This window comes from Chaetodon trifascialis, chromosome 12 (assembly GCF_039877785.1).
Source record: "Chaetodon trifascialis isolate fChaTrf1 chromosome 12, fChaTrf1.hap1, whole genome shotgun sequence".
Taxonomy (NCBI): Eukaryota; Metazoa; Chordata; class Actinopteri; order Chaetodontiformes; family Chaetodontidae; genus Chaetodon; species Chaetodon trifascialis.
The window spans coordinates 18134568-18154952 of NC_092067.1; the positions used below are offsets into that span (position 1 = coordinate 18134568).

At 43.3% G+C, this 20385-nt stretch overlaps 1 protein-coding gene across 1 annotated transcript; it reads right to left on the minus strand.

The window, feature by feature from the left end:
* Positions 1-1107: 1107 nt before the first annotated feature.
* asmt (acetylserotonin O-methyltransferase) lies at positions 1108-18049 on the minus strand. The gene is made up of 8 exons (XM_070976142.1): positions 17717-18049; positions 15946-16120; positions 15555-15684; positions 14644-14712; positions 11471-11589; positions 4806-4946; positions 2539-2661; positions 1108-1403 (listed from the first exon to the last, which is right to left on the minus strand). The coding sequence occupies exons 1-8, from the start codon at positions 17810-17812 to the stop codon at positions 1177-1179; spliced, it is 1080 nt and encodes a 359-aa protein (XP_070832243.1). The 5' UTR covers positions 17813-18049; the 3' UTR covers positions 1108-1176.
* Positions 18050-20385: the final 2336 nt, after the last annotated feature.

The window sequence follows — 20385 nt, forward strand, 5'->3', positions numbered from 1 at the left end:
TGCGCTCTGTCCATCCAGAGACAGAGGAACCAACAAATATCATTCTGAACTACACAAAAACAAACATTTTCTTTTCATATGTTCGCTTGCTCCGCATTGCTTTTTGTTTTTCTCAGATCTTGATGTCAGGAAGCTTCGACAGAGCGTGGTCTGTGAGTTAAAACACGCACATAAACAAAACAAAGCATTAGTTCAGAAAGGAGGAACTGCGTGGCTCTTGTTTTTTGGGTTTTTTGCTGGCTGGTCTTCCTCCGGCCTGCTTTATCCTCCACTCGTTCTCCCCACACCTGACCTGCATCAGCCTCGTTAGCCCTGCCCTGGTCTGGTCTGAGCTCCTCCGTTCATCTCGCCACCTGCTCCTCATCCCCTCATTAGTTTGTATTTTAATCTGTGGTTCTTTTGTTTGCAGTATTATGAGATTTTTTTCATTCCACATTCACAAATGTTATGCTACACTATGTGCATGTACAAGTTCACTATATATGAAGACCAGGTTCAGGTCCATCCAAAGCTGACTTCAGTTAGTTTTATACGATAGTATGTAAAATATATGCTGGAGACCTCCACCTCCACTCAGGAAACGTAACTATTATGAAGTATTTTTAGTACGTCTTCAAACCAAACTCATTCATGTCTCTGCCTATTCAACACTAACAGAATTGTGTTGTTGCTGGTTTAACATTTCTACATCAATCCAATGATTTGTGAAGGCGGTGGACGAGAAGATGATTTGGGACAGAAGCCTGCAAGTTTAACAATGTAGATAGTGGATTAGACTGTGATCCACAATTATGGTTTTATTTAATTTTCCCGTGATTCTGGCAATAAACAACTGACTTCTGGCTCTCAGAGCAGACGAGAAGTGAAATGAGTTATTTAGAGTGGTTTGGCACTTCTTCCTGTTTCTGTTACGATGCCATGACTAACAAAAAGCCGACTGAGCAGCTCTTCTTCTGTTAACCTTAGGTTTCCATTACAAACAGATGAATTGAGGAGCCATAAAAATGGGCCTGTTTTGAATATTTGAGCAATCAATGGATTTAAAGAAAAGTCAAATCTGGAACACCGATGTGTGAAATATTTTTTATTTGAAGACACAAGGTGAAATTTAAAAAGAAGTACAGAAATATTCGTGGTAGTTCTCAGTTTTCAGTCCCAGTGCACGAGTACCTTTATCTACTGGTCTCCTGCTGCTTTGCGTCCCAGCACAGCATCGTAGATCTTTCCAGTGAGGCGGTGCTGGTTGTTGGTGAAGCCGGCTGCAGCCAGCAGGGCGGCGTACTGAGCAGCTGTCCTCTCTCTGCCCTCTGTCTGTACAAGCATGTTCAGGGAGTAGAGCTGCACCGTCAGTGGGCCAGAGCCGTCCTCATAGAGCAATGCCTCCACCAGCAGCACAGCGCCTCCTGCAGGACGGCCCAAAGGGTCAGCTTTGTTTGTTTGTTTGCTTCCTTCTTTCCTCTTCTGATTTAGCGAGTGTGCTGGCAAAACCTAGCTAGCTAGTTACAGCGTTAACTGCAGTAAGTCTGTTCACAGTGTCACAGTTAACTCATGAATTGAATGTTGGATAACCACAGTATGTATCAAAACAACATGGCAAATGATCATCAACTAAATGATCTATTCTGTTTTGTGGAAAGTTGGATCATATTGTGTCTGAAGCTATGCTTTCGTCCAAATGCATCACAAAGTTTTACCGAAAAAGCATCGATGTGAAACTCTTTAATTAAGATAAACTGTAGGTGGCGCCACTTCTTCTTTCAGCAGCCATTAAAACCACAGCAGAAGAAGGGGTCGATAAGATGATGTAACTAAAGGCTGCAAAACTCAGTTTGAGTATGCACAGTATGTAAACGGCAGGTTATTTTTTATTCCCAACTAGTTGCCAACTATTAAACATCCATATTTTAGGCTATCATTCACTTAGTTATTGTGAAAAATGAATGCACTCGATAAACAGAACTGATAAAGATCCTTACAGACCGTGCTCATGGCGACATCTTGACTTCTCAGACACCGGTGTAACTAATACCACTGTTAATTGCTGCACTACATTGGCCGAATGGCTGGAAAGAGACATCGTTAATGTTGTGAGTAAGACCTGTGCTTTAACTGTGACAACAGGTCAAAATGTCTGCCTTTGGAAAGGCGGCTCCGCTGAGAAGCGGCGTCATAATACGGCAGGTTGTGTCCTCTGTCCATAAAAACTAGACCTTCCTACTGACTTTATTTCTTTGTTTTTCTGCGCGCACACACACACACACACACACACACACACACACACACACACACACACACACACAGGCAAAAACACATGAGAGGGTTTTCTGCCTCCTGATAGCGCTGGCTGCTTTCATGTGTGTGTGTGTGTGTGTGCGCGCGCGCTTGTCTTTGATCAAAGTCAGAAGGACAGATTTTTCTGGGATCAGCTGCATTGTGGGATACAATCTGCCATCTCATTTCAAGCAGGGGAAAAAAGTACTCATCCCCGTCACACACACACACGCACACGCACACACGCACACACGCACACACACAGACCTGGTTTGCAGGCTTTGTAGACTCTTCTGAGTAGCTCTACGCAGCGTTCGTCTGTCCAGTCGTGGAGGATTCTGGCGAGGATGTAGAGGTCAACCTCTGGCAGGGGGTCTTTGAAGAAGTCCCCTAAAGAAACACACACACACAAACACACACGCACACTCAACACAGTCTAAATTTAACTCCTATGTCACTGCTATGTTTGATTTAATTACGTAATTGTTGACAAACCTCCCAGTAATAAGACAATGGTTCTATAAGTGGTTTCCGTACTCACATGTAATTAATACACAGGAGTGATGTCCTTTGTAATCATATCATGTCAAACGTATATGACCTAACAGCATATTTCCAACCGCTGCCCACCATGGGAAGGGTCACCTTCACGAGACTTGACTCCCACCACAACACTCCTGGTGTTCATTAACCCCGTATAAACAGTGGCAGAATGAGTGTATGTAAGTTAATGTGATTTTTTTTCCACGTTTCAGCTCCCGTTGTGTCCGGCACCATCACGGCTGGGAGACAGCAGGAGAGGCAGGGAATGATTTTGACTCTGGGTTTTCAAGATCACAGGCTGCTGAGAACTTTTTTCTTCCACATTCGCCGCTGCGCTGGGACAGCCCGCACAACAAAGCGTGAGAAATAAATTGACAGATTTGCGCATACTGCTCTCAGTCCAGCTGCAGCAGCTCAGCAGGAGCATGAAGGCAGCATCAGCAGTGTCTTATTCCGCTTTTCAGATCGTTGTTGCACCTGATTGTTTATTAACTGAATACTGTTGACATATCGAACTGAACTGCGGGCGACCTACATACACCCTGTTATTTCTTATTCTGAATATGGAGTTTGGTTTTCAAAAACAATGTTGGGATATTCTGAACTGACTCAAATTCTTTGGCATCACATCATAACTGAAAGAAAAGATCTTCAAAAGATGTTTTCTGTTCTTTCTTCACGCTTTTAGAAGGAAACAAGATTGATTGTGGCAGACAGACTGAAACAACACCCAAACCGTATGTTAAATTATTTACTCGCAGAATTTAAATGGGATTCGAACATGACAGATCCTGAGACACACAACACCTTTTATCACAGTGAGAAATCATAAACTTACAAATCCTACAGGTCTTTTACCTGCTGCTGACCTTCTGTTATTGCGTTGGAAATATTGTGTAATGCATGGCAGCAGTGTTTGGCCCCATTTCCACCTGGTGCTAACATTCAATACATATCTGAAGGTCTTCTCTGGATAAGAAAAAACATTGCTGAAAATGCACAAAGGACGCATCACTGTCTGTGATCAGCCAGACCACGTCCAGAGACTCACATTGTATGGCACTCAGGAATAAGCTATATAAGCTTTGGCGATACAGTCAAAACTTATTTACAGAACAATTCACTCTTGGTTTTGGTCCTTTCATGCAATTTGTTGACAAAAGAATAATGTCATCACCATCTCTGGAGTGAAGGCCCAAAAGACTGCACCGTCTCACGTTGCCTGAAATCCCACAATGCTTTGTGAGGCGATTTGTTCATGTTCTGCAGAAAACTATCGTTGAGTTGAAGTTGAAAAGTGCCATAACTCTGCATACGTCTTGCCATTTTAGGCAATCCTGGCAAAACCTTGCAGACAACTAGCAAAAAGCTCAAAGCAAAAATAAGTAGAGCCCATTCAGCCGTATTGCTTCCCTCCACCTGATGTTGTCCCACTTCTGTTGACAAGCCCACCAGCTGTTTATGTCACGATGTCACAATGTGGGCAGAATTCAGAGCAGAAGAACACTTATTACGCCAGGGGTAAAAGTACGAGTCCAGATACAGACTGCCTGTTACTACCAAAGCTAAATGGGGTTATGGATAAACACAGGCACACGTTCGATATTACTTAATCCTTTGAGGATTCACTCTATTTTCTTTTTAATGTCCATTTTGACATGGTTCCACTTTATAAAGCTTATTCCAAACTTTTTCCTGGGAAGATAAAGTTATTCTATTTTTGTATGATGATGATGAAGTGTGTGCATGCCTTCACGTTTCTGACTTCGACTGTTTTCTGGGACAAGTTTCAGGCTAAAGACGAGTTAATTGGGGACGGTTTGTCTCTTGATTTATATCCCGAATTGAAAGGAGATCATTTTTGGGTTGGGGTTGGGGTTAGGGTAAGTCTCCAGGACATTCATTTCCTGTGTGTGTGTGTGTGTGTGTGTGTGTGTGTGTGTGTGTGATTATAAATGTCAAGTGATCTTGCCAAGTTGTCATGACGTTACCTTCGTGGAAGCTTATCCTCTGGTCAGCCTCCGTGACAAAGTGTTCCCTCGACATATGCACCACCTTGGGGAGGTCAAAGATCGTAACGGTGCATTCTGGGTAGGCTGACGTGCACTGCTTGGCTAATGCTCCGCTGCAGCCTGGAGAGAGAAAGTGAATTACATTTAGTTACAGCGTAATGAATGCACACAACTTTCATTAACAAGGTAGCGCGTCTCACACACACACACACACACACACACACACACACACACACACACACACACACACACACACACACACACACACACACAATGCAGAGCGACACAAGTGGAACAGATGCTTTCAGGTATACACCCATTATGTATTTGCATGATTTGTATTCAGTTGTATGTGGCAGCTTTGGGAATATGGTTCATCTAACATTCATGCCAATAAAGCAAACTGAAGCGAACTGAATTTAGAGTGACTAAGAGGGAGGGAGAGAGAGAGATAGATAGATAGAGAGAGAGAGAGAGAGAGAGACTTTGTACAGAGCAGCAGAAACAGGGCTGAGCTTGCTGTCTAGGAATCCTACTGAGGAATCTAATCTAAGGAAGCGCAAACACAAGCACACACAATGTGATTGTTATCTGGCTGCAGCTGATTTCACATGCTTTTTTTATATGAACCTTTCCTGTTTTTAGCCATGCTAGCAGCATGGCTCCGGTGATGGCAATGCTGGTCCGTTGATTGGTCAATTGCTCCACTACTTTGGTCCCGACTGAAATACCTCGACACATATTGGAGGGATTGCCGTGAAAAGGGAATAAATTTTCACTGCCTTTGGTGATCCCCTGGCTTTTTGTCCAGTGCCACCATGATGAACCATTGACTGAAATAACTCAACAACTATTGGTTTGATTGCAGCGTGGTTGCAGGGTGGACATTCATGACCCCCGCAGGATGAACTTGTGAGCCTTATCAGTATGCATATGTTAGCATGCTGATGTCAGCATTTAGATCGGCTTCACAGAGCTGCTTGCATGCCCTGCTCACTGTCCTCATAGAGAAATGTAACTCATTGTAGGACACAGGTCAGACCTGATGATTAAAGTGGAAAATAAGGAAATTAAATACGAGCACACACATACACGCACAAACACACAGGGGCGGAAACAAGGATTTAATGTGAAAATATGAATATGTCAACTTGATGCTCTGGCAGCATTATTATCAGGGTTCATGCTTCATCAAGCAATCTGAATATAAAACAGAGAGTGAGACAGACGGTGTGTGAGACGGAGAGAGAGAAAGAGATAGATGAAGAATGTGCAAATGGGATAGAGTGATGGAAAGGCAGTCGGGTGGAATACAGGATCAAAGGATCTCACTTTGACAAACCCAAAAAGCCAGCCACACATAGGTTTGTGTGCGTGTGTGTGTGTGTGTGTGTGTGTGTGTGTGTGTGTGTGTGTACGTGTGTGTGTGTGTGTTTGTGTATACAGGGCAAACTGTCAAGCTCAGTGCTGCCTTCCTCCTAACATGACCTGCTGCCTCTGTATCAGTCTGTATTCTCTCTTGCAATGCGTTATCTTTTTACACACACACATGCACGCACACATGCACGCACACACACATGCACGCACACACACATACACACACACACAGGTACTCTTTGGCTCTCACATCAAACAGGGGTCAGCAGAGGAGAAAAATCAAAGTACAGCAAGGGGGAGCAAAACCAAACACAACACGCCATACAAGACCCCGAGCTATCCTGGCTGCTTCACTTTGTTAATGACGTCCTTTGATGGGCCTTTACAGTGTGTTATGTTTGTTGTATACTATTGTTGTGTTTGTTTACTTTATCTGCACGTTATCTGACATGCATTTATTTGTGCATATGTGTGAGCATTAAACGTCGAGCCAAATGCAGCACTGCTAGTCAGTAGCTTTACTTGTATATTGGTATGTCGTGGCTTGGATGAACCTCTGCTTGTGTCAGGCTCTCCATCTGCAATGTGTCAGCAACTGGACACTGTTGACTGCATGCAACTTTTTCAGCAGTGTGCAGGAAGCAGTGAAGGGGAACTCCACTTATCTTAGACACTGAGATCAGTTTATTTACAATGGGGAGTATTCCTCAGCCTGTGAAAACAGTTGTATAATGTACTTCTGTGGCTCTCGAGGAGCTTTGTCAGTGCTCAGAAGATAAAATCAGCGTTATCTCAGCTCGGGCTTGAGATTTTGAATTTTAACAGTTTGCGTTACAAAGTGGGGAGATGGCGTTTGAAAGATGTGGGCGTTTAGCACAGGGAGGGTCTAATGAAAAATGCAAATAAGCTGCTTTGTGGGAAGTGTAGTCAGGGTGTGTGTACATAATGGCTCTATGTTTAGTTTGGCTTGTGTGTCTATACATTGAGAGCAACAGTGAGTGCAGCTTGAGCGATACTGGGGACTAAACTCTAAACCTCTTCCTCATGCTGTGTATATTTCTTTTTCGGCCCCACACAAGTTCCCATGTTTATTTAAGAGCGATCGCTCAAATACACCTTTAGAGCAGTAACTGCTTCAAACGTTGGACAATGTTTTAAAACTAGACAGCAAATAAAGCCTCATCCTAGTTTTCTGATGCTTTTAAGCAACGTGTTTACATCAGTGATCAAGGCAGATTGATAGACTACAAGTTACTTCGAAGGTCAAGATTTCACCTGCAAAACAAATGCTAACGATTGCTACATTGCTAATGACTGCTAACAGCTGCCATAGATTAAACGGTCCGATGAACCCTGCGAACGTCAAAACATTAAAGTTCTGTGTTAACATGTTAAGTGGTTAACATTTTAGCAAACAGACTCTTCTATCATCCTTACTTTCTGTGCTTTAAATGCACATAAGTACATGTGTGTTGTATGTGTTTACATGCATCTAGTTGATTTTATTTCGTATCTTTTTATTGTCTATCTGTTCTGTTTTTTTACCTCTCCTTTTTATTCTTGCTGTTGCTCCAGGTAAATTTCCCCAGCGTAGGAGTCTTATCTTATCTTATCTATCTTATTTTCCGAGTGCATTTTACCAATGCTTGTTTACTCTTACTGTGACAAAAGTTTGAGTGCCTCCTCCCTCATTGCGGTATGAAGAAGAAGAAGAATTTCCTTTATTCGTCACATTTTACACACAACATCCATCCATCTATACCGCCTATCCCTTTCGGGGTTGCGGGGGGCTGGAGCCTATCCCAGCTACAATGGGCGAGAGGCGGGGTACACCCTGAACGGGTCGCCAGCCGATTGCAGGGCCACATGTAAGGACAAACAAACATTCACACTCACACCTACGGACAATTTAGAGTCATCAATTAACCTAATGAGCATGTTTTTGGTCTGTGGAAGGAAGCCGGAGTACCCGGAGAGAACCCACGCATGCACGGGAAGAACATGCAAACTTCACACAGAAAGGCCCCGCCTGACCCGGGGATCGAACCGGCAACCTTCTTGCTGTGGGGCACGCGCACTACCTGCTGCTCCACCGTGCAGCCCTACACACAACATGCATATTTGAAATTCCATCCCGCTATTTGACCCATCCATGGTCAGTCCTTCCTGGAGCGGAGCGGGGGCTGCCAGTCGACCGGCGCCCGGGGACCAGTTCCCTTTCGTCACCATTGGTCAGGTGGTGATCTTCTTGCATGTTTTTAGTGGGGGTATTTTTAGGGAGGATACCCCAGGTGAACACGGGGAGAACATGCAAACTCCACACAGAAAGGCCCCTTATTTTTCCTCAAGCAGCAGGCACCAAAGGCATGGTGGAGGACACGCCCAGCACCCACAGTGAGACTCGAACCGGGGACCTTCTAGCTGTGAGGCGACAGTGTTACCACCGAGCCACCGTGCCACATCATGGTGTTTTCCGATGTAAATTTTTTTCCCCATAACTGACTTTGTTACATGTAGCAGCATGAAGCAGATGGCTATTTACATAAAAACATTACACTTCAGAACCATGAATATAATTTCCTTAGAGCTGCAGTAACCTTTAAGTTGATTATTCATTTTTAAACAAAACATACAGCTGAAGTGTGTGTTAAATGTCACATTAAAATAAATCAAGGCGGAGGTCTTCACACAGAGCGCCAGTATAGAACAAAGCAGCTTCGTCGTATAAACGATGGAGACTTTGGATGCGGACTGTGATACCTGATTTGGATTTTAAGTCAGCTAGTTGGCAGAAAGTGAGACGGACGGACAGACAGAGCACCTGAGCAGCAGGTGTGTGCAGACACAACAGATGCTGTGTGAGAGACAAAGTCTTAAAGGGACACTGCAGTCGCTCCCTTCACGCGCCTGCTGTCCACACACAGTTTTTGGTGATGCACCTTAATGCATAAACATGAACACGCAACCCCATGCCGAGAGAGGAAAGACAGGAAGGCTGTCCTTGGTGTGTGCGCGTGTGTTTTGTGTGCTTTTCAGTGGCTTCACAGCTCCCCTGTGTGGTCAGCTGAGGTGTCACACACAGGAGGCGGCCACCCAAGGGTTTCAGCCAGTGTTTGTACACTGAGCCGCTTGCTGCTTCTTCACCAGGCTGAACCCAACGGTTTTAGGTTTTAAATGGCTAAAACAGAGAAAAATAAAGACTCTTCTTTTTCTTGATAATCGTGGAGGCTCTTTTACTCATTTTGTTGTTAAACTAAGAGGCATTCAGTCTGGGTTAGTACCTCTAACCTGATTTATCCAAGTGGGCATCCTGAGAAAATACATACGGGGTTTTCAGGGATAGCGCATTGGATCATGAGTATAATCTTGAATGTGGACAGACACACTAAACATTTATTCTTGGAAATGGCATTATTTTTAAATTCTCCATTACTGCTCTATTATTATCCATCATCTACTATTTCTGATTGAGGAGTAACGTTCAGCTCTCAGTTCAGCTAAAAAGACAGGAGGAGAAATGAAAAAGAACCGGCAACATCGACACGACAAAAGCTTTTTTTCCTGTTATTATTCATATCATTATGTTTTCGGCAGGAGGTGGAAACTCTTGTGACAGCAGAAGATTCATTTTTCCTTTTTTTATTATTTTTCTCTCCATCCTTTGTTTTTGAGCCTGCTCTGTTCTCGGCTCGTTTCTCTGCCTTTCGTTGGAGGTCCCGGCCTCACATCGCAGAGTTCATGTTGCGTTTGTTCAGTCTTATTTTTGCTCACTTTTTCTTTTATTCCTGCGCCCGTCGCTCTCTGCGTAAACCATTTCGCAAGAAACCCGCTGTACAAAAGCAGTTTATGAATAAATCTGATTTGACAAAGAAGATTACACAGCAGAGAAGGAAGCCCCCTTTTTATACCGTAATGGGGGCCTATCCAAAGCAACATCCGGCTTCAAATTCGAGCATTTCGCATCCAGCTTCTTCTGTTGAGCAATAGAAAGAAGCTAAATTAGTCTGCAGCTAATTGAAGCTACATGTTTTCATGCATGCTTTAGAAAAAATAATGACAATAAAACCATTTAGAATCCATATCGTACACCAAATGAGTGCAGATTTTTGACGGAAAGCTGTTTTCAGACTGACTGAAAACTGCAGCTCTGCAACAACTGTTAAATTTCCTGACTGTCTAGGTTGTCAGACAACAAAATCAGGTATTCCAGCCATTACCTGGAAAGAAGTCGGGTGGAATAGACTGTTGTGACAGACATGGCTGGATACTTCACTTGGTCTCAGCAGGTTAAACCTCTGCTCAGCAGCCTCTCTGTGAACACTTCTTTTGTTTTCAGCGCAGAGGAGCACACAGCTCAATAGGTTTTTATTGGAAACTCTCTAAGTCTATCCACCCAGAGCATTTTTAATGTGAAAGGAAGCCACAAATGGAGAGAAAGAGATGCGTTTTTAAGTTGATCCGCATTAGCGGGGACATGGTCAGGGGTTAAAACAACACAAAAGCCAAAGCGGTCAAGTGTTTTTTCCTGCAACTTATTTCTTATTATGCTGGACGAGACCCTGAAATAGCATTTAAAAAAGTCATGGCATTAACAGAACTCCCCTGAAACCCAGACATCTTAACTGCTTTAGGTGCATTAACAGCTTTTCATACAGGAGCAGGTGACCCGCAACACTCACACTGAGGGAGTGGTGGCGGATGTTTCGTATTCATCTAATCTAGCATCAGCCCCATGTGTTTGCACTCTGTATTCGTTGTTTGTGCGGCTCTGAAGGGAAAAAAAGACATGATTTTAACATCATGAAGATGTTTTTCTGTTGGATACACAATGATGTCAGCACTGAAGGGAAACTCCAGGTGGAGGTGACTTTGACTTGTGTGTTAAGAAGGCTGACTGATTTACTAAGAGTCATTAACTCAGTGAGGCTGGGGGGGGGGGTATAATAAAGGTCACAGTTGACTGTGTGTGTTGTGTGTTTCTGTGCTCACTCACACACACACACACACACACATTGTACTGTATAAATATGTGTGTGCGGCTGAGCCAGCTGTCTCACTTAACACATGACACCAACAATTTTAAATGTTAATGATTGTGAACCCATGACCTTATGGAAATTAGATATGGTGACTTGATAAACACACACACACACACACACACACACACACACACACACACACACACACACACACACACACACACACACACACACACACACACACACACACACACACACACACACACACACACACACACACACACTTACCTCCAACGTCACATATGACCTTGAAAGGCGAAAGATCGAAGGCTGTGATCACGTCTTTACCACAGATGTTCCAAATGGAGTTCATTAACTGCATAAACTTCACCATTTCTTCATCAGACCTGCAAACACACACACACACACACACACACACACACAGAGAGAGAGACAAAGACAAAAGAGTCTGTAAGTCAGCAGTCAGGACTGCCTCTCTTTCATTTAAGTCTTGTTGTATGGAGGCAAGACCATCTTTGTCATTTTTTGTATGCTGTCACTGATGGGGCTACTTTCTTTATGGCCACAATAAATAGACAAACACACACACACATGCACACACACACATACAGTGCCTCTCCTCTTCTACAAAGTTCTTCCCCGTGGCGACACAGTGTGTGTGTGTGTGTGTGTGTGTGTGTGTGTGTGTGTGTGTGTGTGTGTGTGAGAATGAGAGAGAGACATGGTGCAGCAGAAAAGAAGAGCCTGTGGTGACTGCTGCTGCTCTGAGGAATCTCCACCTCATCACCCAGCACTCTGCCATGGAGCCACACACACACAGACACACACACAGACACACACACACACACACACACACACACACACACACACACACACACACACACACACACACACACACACACACAGAGCATCCTCTGTTCCGTAACACTAGAATTTTATTTATCCAAACTTGCGATCAGCCATCCGATACGTGAGCCAACTTCGGACGACGCTGTGACCTCCGGAGGAACTTTGAAAGTGACTCATTGTCGCGGCTCCAGCCTCTGATTACATCGGATGTGAAAAGACGAAATGACTGTGAGGCCAAACAGCAGCACTGTCAGCTTTAATTTGAGAACATTTTGGACAAAAGTTATTGAATGCCCCCCAACGATAACATCTGCAGCGCTCTTTGTCCCCGACTGAGTACAACTATGTGCACACTAGCCCATCTCCAGTCACACTGAGGAAAAGATGCTTAGCCTGGTTATCGCTCGTCCTTGTAAAGACAGCATCGTGACCTCATCATGGTTTTGATCTGTATCTGTCTGCTCTCCGCACACACACACGTCTCACACTCCTCAACATCCCCGCAGGTCTCTGTCATATCTGTACACTGTCAGAGTTCTGGTTCGTGGCTGCCTGATCGCTGTTGTGTGTTTTACTGCTGTCTGGTTGCTTTACCAGCAATATAAGACAGACAAAGAATGGTCCACCTTGATTAGTGTCCTCCACCAAAATGGAGACAGCCGCATCAATTTTCAGTGTAATATCGCATTTAATATCATTAGCTATGTTGCATTTGTCGGTCAATTCAGCATCAAACTGCTCACTCTGAGATGGAGAAAAATGCATTTAAGATGAATCACCGCCTCGATTTGGATAAAAAAGTACTTCTCGCTCTGCACTGTTTTGAAATCTCAAAACCCTGCGCTCTCTTGCCATTGTCCCCCCCCGCCCACAAATCTTTTCCGCTTTCTCGACTATGAGAATTCAAGCTGCGGACAGGACTTGGCTGTAAATTATTCAGGTGCAGTACACGGCTGGTTAAATGGCGATGAGTAAACAGGAGCCTGAGTCATCCAGCCAGCTTTGAATCATCCTGCTCCTTCGACAGCCCTCCAAGAATGCAGTGAATGACTTCAGCGGTTGTTTCCTCTCGCTAATTTACCCACAGCATTCACAGGGGAAATCAGCAGGGACAAACAACTGCTACTCCACATTAAATCAATTATGCGCAGGTGTTGAAATTTTTTCTTGTCGGGTATTTTCATTTTCAACCAATTAAAGCTGAATTGCAAATTCATCCGCACAAAGGCGTATTAAGCTGTGTGTGCAAGGTTCATATGTTGAATATTCCCATTTTGCATACATCTTTTTTTAACGAGGCGGTTTCTGTGAGATCTTCAGCTGCTTCTTAAAAGTGTGAGAACAAAAAGGGCAAATACAGAGATGATGCAACTTATGCACAAGTCCCAACAACCACCTACATATAAACCAAAAACTGCAGGACGTCTACAAATGAACAAGATAACAAAATGCACTGAATAATTTCAGATTTCATAATTTCTTTCTTCCTCTGTTGAAGCAAACACTGAAAAATCGCAAATTCATACATCTGCACATGTGGCGCTACACTTAATTTGATTTATTCAGATGTGAAATAATAATGGGAAAGTGCATTTTAACATCTGTTTCATCTCGCATTTGTGCGCATCAGATCCCCTTCCATCAAAGTGGTTTTGCAAATCACGCCATAATGGGGACAAGATGGAGGATGTTTCAGTAATTTTATTCCACTGTGTTTCCGTTTTAGCGGTCTCTGTTCCTTCGGGACTGGCAGTGTTTTAGAGTACAGGTCCTCAGGCAGGCCGATCAAAATCTATTAGCGAACAAAGTGTTAAACTTTTAGCGTGTGACCCTTGAAAACTGCTGACCAGCAGATCAGTGAAGCGTTAAAACTGTGGGCGCTAGATACTATAAACACACGAGACCTCAAGGACAATGGCAGATATATTCTGTCTCTGTGCTCCGAGCTTCCACACATCACTGCCCACATCCTCACGCACACACACACGCACAGACACACACGCACGCACGCATGCACGCACACCGAATAAATCCCATGAGTCTGTTTTTTAGGAGGAAGAGAGAAGAGAGTGACAGACAGGCTTAAGATGGAGAGACAGGGACAGAATGTAAATGAGTAAGAATGTGTGTTTGTGTTTGTGTGTGTGTGTGTGTGTGTGTGTGTGTGTGTGTGTGTGCCCATGTATTCCTCACATTGTGGGGACATATATCTGATTCCACAGTCACATTATGAGAACTTGCCGTCCTTTCTGGGACAAAAATGCAGGTCCCCATAATGAAAATCATTTGGGTTAAGGTAAGTTTAAGTTTAAGTTTAGGTTAAGGTTTAGGGTTTGGCAAGTTGTGGCTATGGTTATGGTAAGTCTCAAGGAAATGAATGTAAGTTTATGTAATGTCCTCAAAAGTGACAAAAACCTAAAATGTGTATGCGTTTGTATGTGTGGACATAAATCTACCTAACAAATCATTGATTTTAGGGTGAAGAATTAGGTTTAGGATAGTACTGGGGGAAGCATTCGTATGTGTGTGTGTGTGTGTGTGTGTGTGTGTGTGTGTGTGTGTGTGTGTGTGTGTGTGTGTGTGTTTCTTACCTGTAGAGAGCTTGAAACAGGTCTTTTGAATTGACTCCAAAAGCCTTTTCATACTGGTTTCTTCCCTCTCTAGAACAAAACAAAGACAGAAATATAGGAATAAGACGACCACATTATATGTGTACTGAGTATGTGACGTATTTGATGAAGGGAGGCTCTGGGTATTGATTGTCTCACTGCTTAAATTCTGCTTCAGCTTCATCTCACAGTTGAAGCAGATGAAATCAATAAGCTCCAGTGCGTTGACATGAATTCACAATCGCCTCCTGCCTATTTTAGGTTAATTCACATGTTTCTGTTGCACACTCCCACACAAGCGAATGAGTCATTTAGATCAAGATGCCTTTATCCTCGAGGAATCATCTCTACTTGTATGTGTTTTCAGTGTTTCTCACAGATGGACTTGACTTGTCAGCCACAGTGAATCTGCCTGAGAGCTGCTGGCTGTCTTCCCTCAGACATTATAATGAGACTAAAATCCATCTTGAGACGCTGTTCAAACAGAAACGGAGGATGGGAAACCACATCCTCAGGCTGCAAAGCAAAACCGTAGTTCTCACAGCCCCTCGCTGCCCACCTGTGTATGCTCGCCTAATTGAATAACATCCTACTTGTGCATCATTTACATTTTCTTACCCTTGATCTATGTGTTTCAAAGCAGTTTGCATTTTGCTGGACTTTACAATTAATAAAAAAAGTTGACAATGAATTTTCTGTTGATTGCTAATTGGTTAGCAGTTCAGAAAGAAAAGGTAATGGTGCCATGATACACAGTGAACATGAAAAAAAATGTCATTTGTCGCAGCTTGCCATGGATGGTGACCCCGAACATGAATGTGGCATAAACTCTTTCAACTGTGAAATTGTGTGCAAACGGCAGGCAGGGACGTGACTGCGCTCAGTGTGCTGACCTGACAGCGTCGGTCAGGTAGTGCCAGCACAGGTAGATGGTCCTGGAGCTGTACTGGATGGACTGGTAGAGGGATGAAGGACTGGAGCGGGTCAGGTAGACACTGGCCTGCTCTGTGTTACTGTAAAGCACTGAACATGGGTGGTGGGAAAGGTGGAGGAGGAGATGAATGAAGGAGGTGCAGGACAGAAAGACAGGATAGAGACAAGGAGAGACGTGCGTGAAGGTGGTGCAGCTGTGGTAAAGTAATGAATGCAACAAATCATTATAACTTCAGCAAAGTTAACTCCTCCAATTTACTACTCAACTTATTTAAAGGCTCAGGTTGTTGGACTGTTAATGAATTACTGTATTATTTAGATGTATGTGTGTGTGTGTGTGTCTGTGCTGACCTCGTCCATTGTCCTGGTGTGCATTGAGGAGCTGCAGCCCGGTGCAGGCTGCCAGCAGTCTCTGTGTACCATCCAGACTGGCTCCAACCGCGTGACTGATCTCCTCTGCAGACAGGGGGCGCTCTGCACCCAGCAACACATCAAACACACCGAGCTCGCAGGAGGAGAAGACCACCTGAGACAAAGAGGACGGAGAGGAAAACAGAGGCAGAGTGGAATATAATGCAGTGGTCTGTCTGCAGTACTCCGTCACTGGTTCATCTCTTAATTCATCTCTTAGAGCGCATTGATTCAATTATCAGAGCCAGTTAGTTATATCAGTTGTCTCATATAGACCTTTGGATTTAATCAGGACAATCATTTCGACGATGCTTCAGACTTATTGCAACAGACAGACAAAACGTCTCCATGTGCCCATTGTAGATTTGTTTGGCGCTTCATGCTTCAGCGTCACACTCTGCTGAGTGGGTGATCACAATAAAGGCTTAACAAGACTTTTGTTTTTAACAGTTATTCAAACTGCCACGTTAGCTGGACCGATAAAGTGTAGTTGAAGCAGTTTGTTGATGCGCTTGTGGATCTGATATTCTGCAAATCTTACATTATTTTCATCCCTTTCAGTTCCCCTTCACACTTTCTGCTATATCACATTCTTTCAGATCCTAATTGTCCCATCTGTCTCCTTCAGTGATGCAAGAAGTATTCAGATGCTTTCCTTAAGTGAAAGTATTTAAGTATTATTAACAAAATGTACTTAAAGTATCAAGAGTAAAAGTACTCATCTTGCAGAAAAATGATCCTGGGGAGTCATTTACTTTTATATATGATATATTGAAATAATATTACTGGTGCATTTCATTGGCTGAGCTGATTTAAACTACTTTATATCCTGTTTTGTAGTTTTATAGTAGTGTGTAGCTGTAGTTGTCCTTGCATCTCTAAAACAGTCAACTTTTCATGAGAAAACTGCCTGAAAATGTATTTTCCAGCTAATCCAAGGATGTTTTTTTTTTAATATCTTTTTTATCTTTAGATGTAGGGGAATTTTCTCAACCCATAAAGCAAAACTTAATCCTTCAGTTTATCAGAATAATTCAAATTCAGAATCACCAAATTTTGAGGTGCATGCTTTTAACTGGACAGGGAGGGTATGGCAACTTGTAGTCTGAAAAGTAACTAAAGCTGTCAGACAATTGTAGTGGAGTAAAAATCATTCCATTAAAGCTTCATCATCCACTCATCCAATATATTAGCGTGTAGTTCAGGTGATAATCACGTGTGTCCTGTGAATGATGCCAGTATTTTATGTTTCTGTTTACAGACTTCAGGCTGCGATTAACGTTTAATTGAACTATTCACTATTCACTTTGATTCTTTTTATTAATCATTTAACGTGCAGGATGCACATCACAATATGTCAAAAATACTTTTTTTGTACAGTCAAGTCTGAAAACCCAAAGACATGAAGTAGCAAATATCACAAGAGAAAAACTGGAACTTTACAGTTTTGCTTGAAGAATGACTTCAATGAACTGATTAAGAGTTTATAATTTACCCTCTGCTGATGCACTAATTAGTTAATTGACTTATCTTTTCAGCTCTTTAGAAACTTTATCAATGTGGCTTTAATATGTTTGATGCTCTTAAAATATCAGCTATCACAAATGCTATTAACTCAGCTCACCCTCAAGCTGAGGTGTCAGTAACTTTAAACTGAGTAAAGGTGCATCCCTGTGAAGGTGAGTGTGCACGCACGACATGTGAATGTTACCTTGGAGACGAGGAATCCTTCCATGTACTCCAGTATCTTTCTGGGGTACATGTCTGCAGCAGGCGTCCCCTCGGATGAACCTGGATGTTCAGACATGGCTTGTTTGGACAGGACTCCCCAAAAAAGACTGAGTGATGAGCTCCTTCAGACTCTTCTACGTGCAAAGTGAGCTTCTCTGCTACTTTGTTCTGCTCTGGAGACACTTCAACAGGTGTGCATGCATGACAATGAAGACAAAACCAGAGTAAAGCTAGAAAAAGTGCCCACCCAGCAGCAGCAGCAGCAGCAGCAGCAGCAGTGAGAGCAGCAGTGGGCTAAGCTGATTACAGCCAGATAACCCAGATTAGAGCAGGGGCTCAGTCTGCTCTGGACAAAGAAACAACTCTGTGGCAACACACTGCTGCCTTGTTCATTATCTTTCACACTCCAACACACTCGGATGGAGACTTTCACCCGGCGCATTCTCACACCAGACGGGCTTCCCACAGTTTTCATGACCCCAAAATGTGATCGACAGCGAACCTTTGAGGAGGAAACTGTGCTGCGTGAAAGATGTGCTCCCTTTCTCTCCTCCATATGGCCTGATTGCACTTACGCTGAGACTAATGGCAGCATCAGACCTAATGACACAGGCTGTCACATCACGCGCCTTGATGAGGTTACACACACTAATCAGTCTGACGATTAATTATTCATCTGCAGTTCATGAAAGCAGAGGTGTGTGGACAGGATGTGGCAGCTGGAATTAGGTATATTGTCACCTTGATCCTTCATACGAGGTTTTGACTGATTATACAGAAATACAAATCAGCTGCTAAATCAAGCAGCCGTCTCTAAGGAAGGCTTTTTAGAAAGTGACGGACAAGAAGCACACGTACAAATTTAAACTTGTTGATCACGGTGGAGCACAAGACTTCGGGCTGCATGGCACATCGTTAACAACAGAAAACAACGTTCTCAAAAGGTTTTCAGCTGGGATGTTTTATTTTAACCGTGTGTATGCAACACGTGCTCAAGTGGATCCCGAGCAAACAGTACACAGAACGAAAGGGCTTTGCCATGATGAGTAAAAATGTTGATGAGCAGCGTGAACAAAGCTACCTGACTTAAATGACGTCTCCAGAGCCGACATACTGCTACAAGAGCGGCCCTCATGGCCAGGGTTCAAAATTAACTTTTTGGTGTGTCAGCGGCCGGTACACTGAAATAAATCCACTGGCTGAAATGTCTTTCAACCTGCCTGCTGCGTAACATACGATGAACAGTGACAGTGTTTCCTCCTGACAGGATTTGCGTTATTTCCTTTTAATCGTTTTAAGAATTTTGATTAATTTTTAACAATGCTGAGGTTTGGACTATAAAACGAGCACATTGAAAGTCTCGCTTCAGGCTCTGGGAAATTATGATGGTATTTCACTATTTTTTAGAATTTTTACCAAACAATTAATCAATTAACATAGAATTTAATCAGCAGATTAATCCATAATAAAACTATTAATTCCATTCTTCTCTCAGTGAAGTGTTCAGCGTGCCACTGGCTGCAACACAAGCCCAAAGCATGTGACCGAAAAACACTTTTCTGTCTACTTGTAGCCTTCTCTTCTGCTTTGTGGGCATCAATTATTTGAATTTTCAGAGTGCTCGGCAGCTGCTTAGAGGAGCCAACGGCTGCTGATTGTTGGCGCAAGTTTGGAGGACTCAGTATTTATGAAGCTTTGCAATTTGCATCACCTGGACTTTCATAACGATGACTGAGAACAAGCCATAGCCCAAACAAGCTTGTCAAGGTCTGAGACCTTGGTAAAAGTTATGAGATCTCAAAAATAATGCACTAACCACACTTAAAACATTTAAATGAATGTTTCATCTCAAATAAGTCCACTTTCTACTACTTGACCGTTCACAGTAACAGAAACTTTCAACAGGGGTGTCCAAACTTCTGCAAGCCACTTTAATTTTAATTTTTTTAACAAGTTAAATTTGCATTCACAGCCTAGCTGCACCTGTGTTATTGGTTGAGCCTCCCCCTGTAATTGTGGGTAACCTGTGCGTGCGATGTACACTTGCCGGTTTGTTGTGGGACACGAGTCTCTCGCAGTGTGAGATGGAAGTACCAGCGTGTCGCCACGTCACAGAAGAGTGTCTGCTTTCAGGGGTGGCTGCACATCCACAAGCACATCTACTGAAGGTCGTGTGTTGCGTTCACTGTCACAGAGGAAAATTAAAGGCCCTGCACATGTAACATGACAACAGCTTCCTCGTGTATGAAACGCTACTTAAGCAAGGTCAGTCATCTTGTGCTGCAAGTTTTGAATGCCAATGGCCGCTGACTTCACTTATTTTATTCGCTAACAAAGATGTTTTACTCGCATTTGATGAGTGGCGGTGCTAATTTTGGACCCTGGTCTGTACAATTAGTAGTAAGGCTAAAGAAATGCATGCAGCATTACACTGAACATGAAAGCAGGACTTACACCCTCACATCCCATTGTTACTTGTTACTGTGCTGGTTTGACTGGGACCTCAGAAGCTGGTTTCCTAAGCAACGATGATGGAACAAAAACTCTAAAATCCATCACTTGTATTCAAGACTCACATCAGAACAAGCTAAGAGGGGCCGCACTGCTTGCTCAGTCAGGTCAAATACGTCATCATGCGATCATTACGAC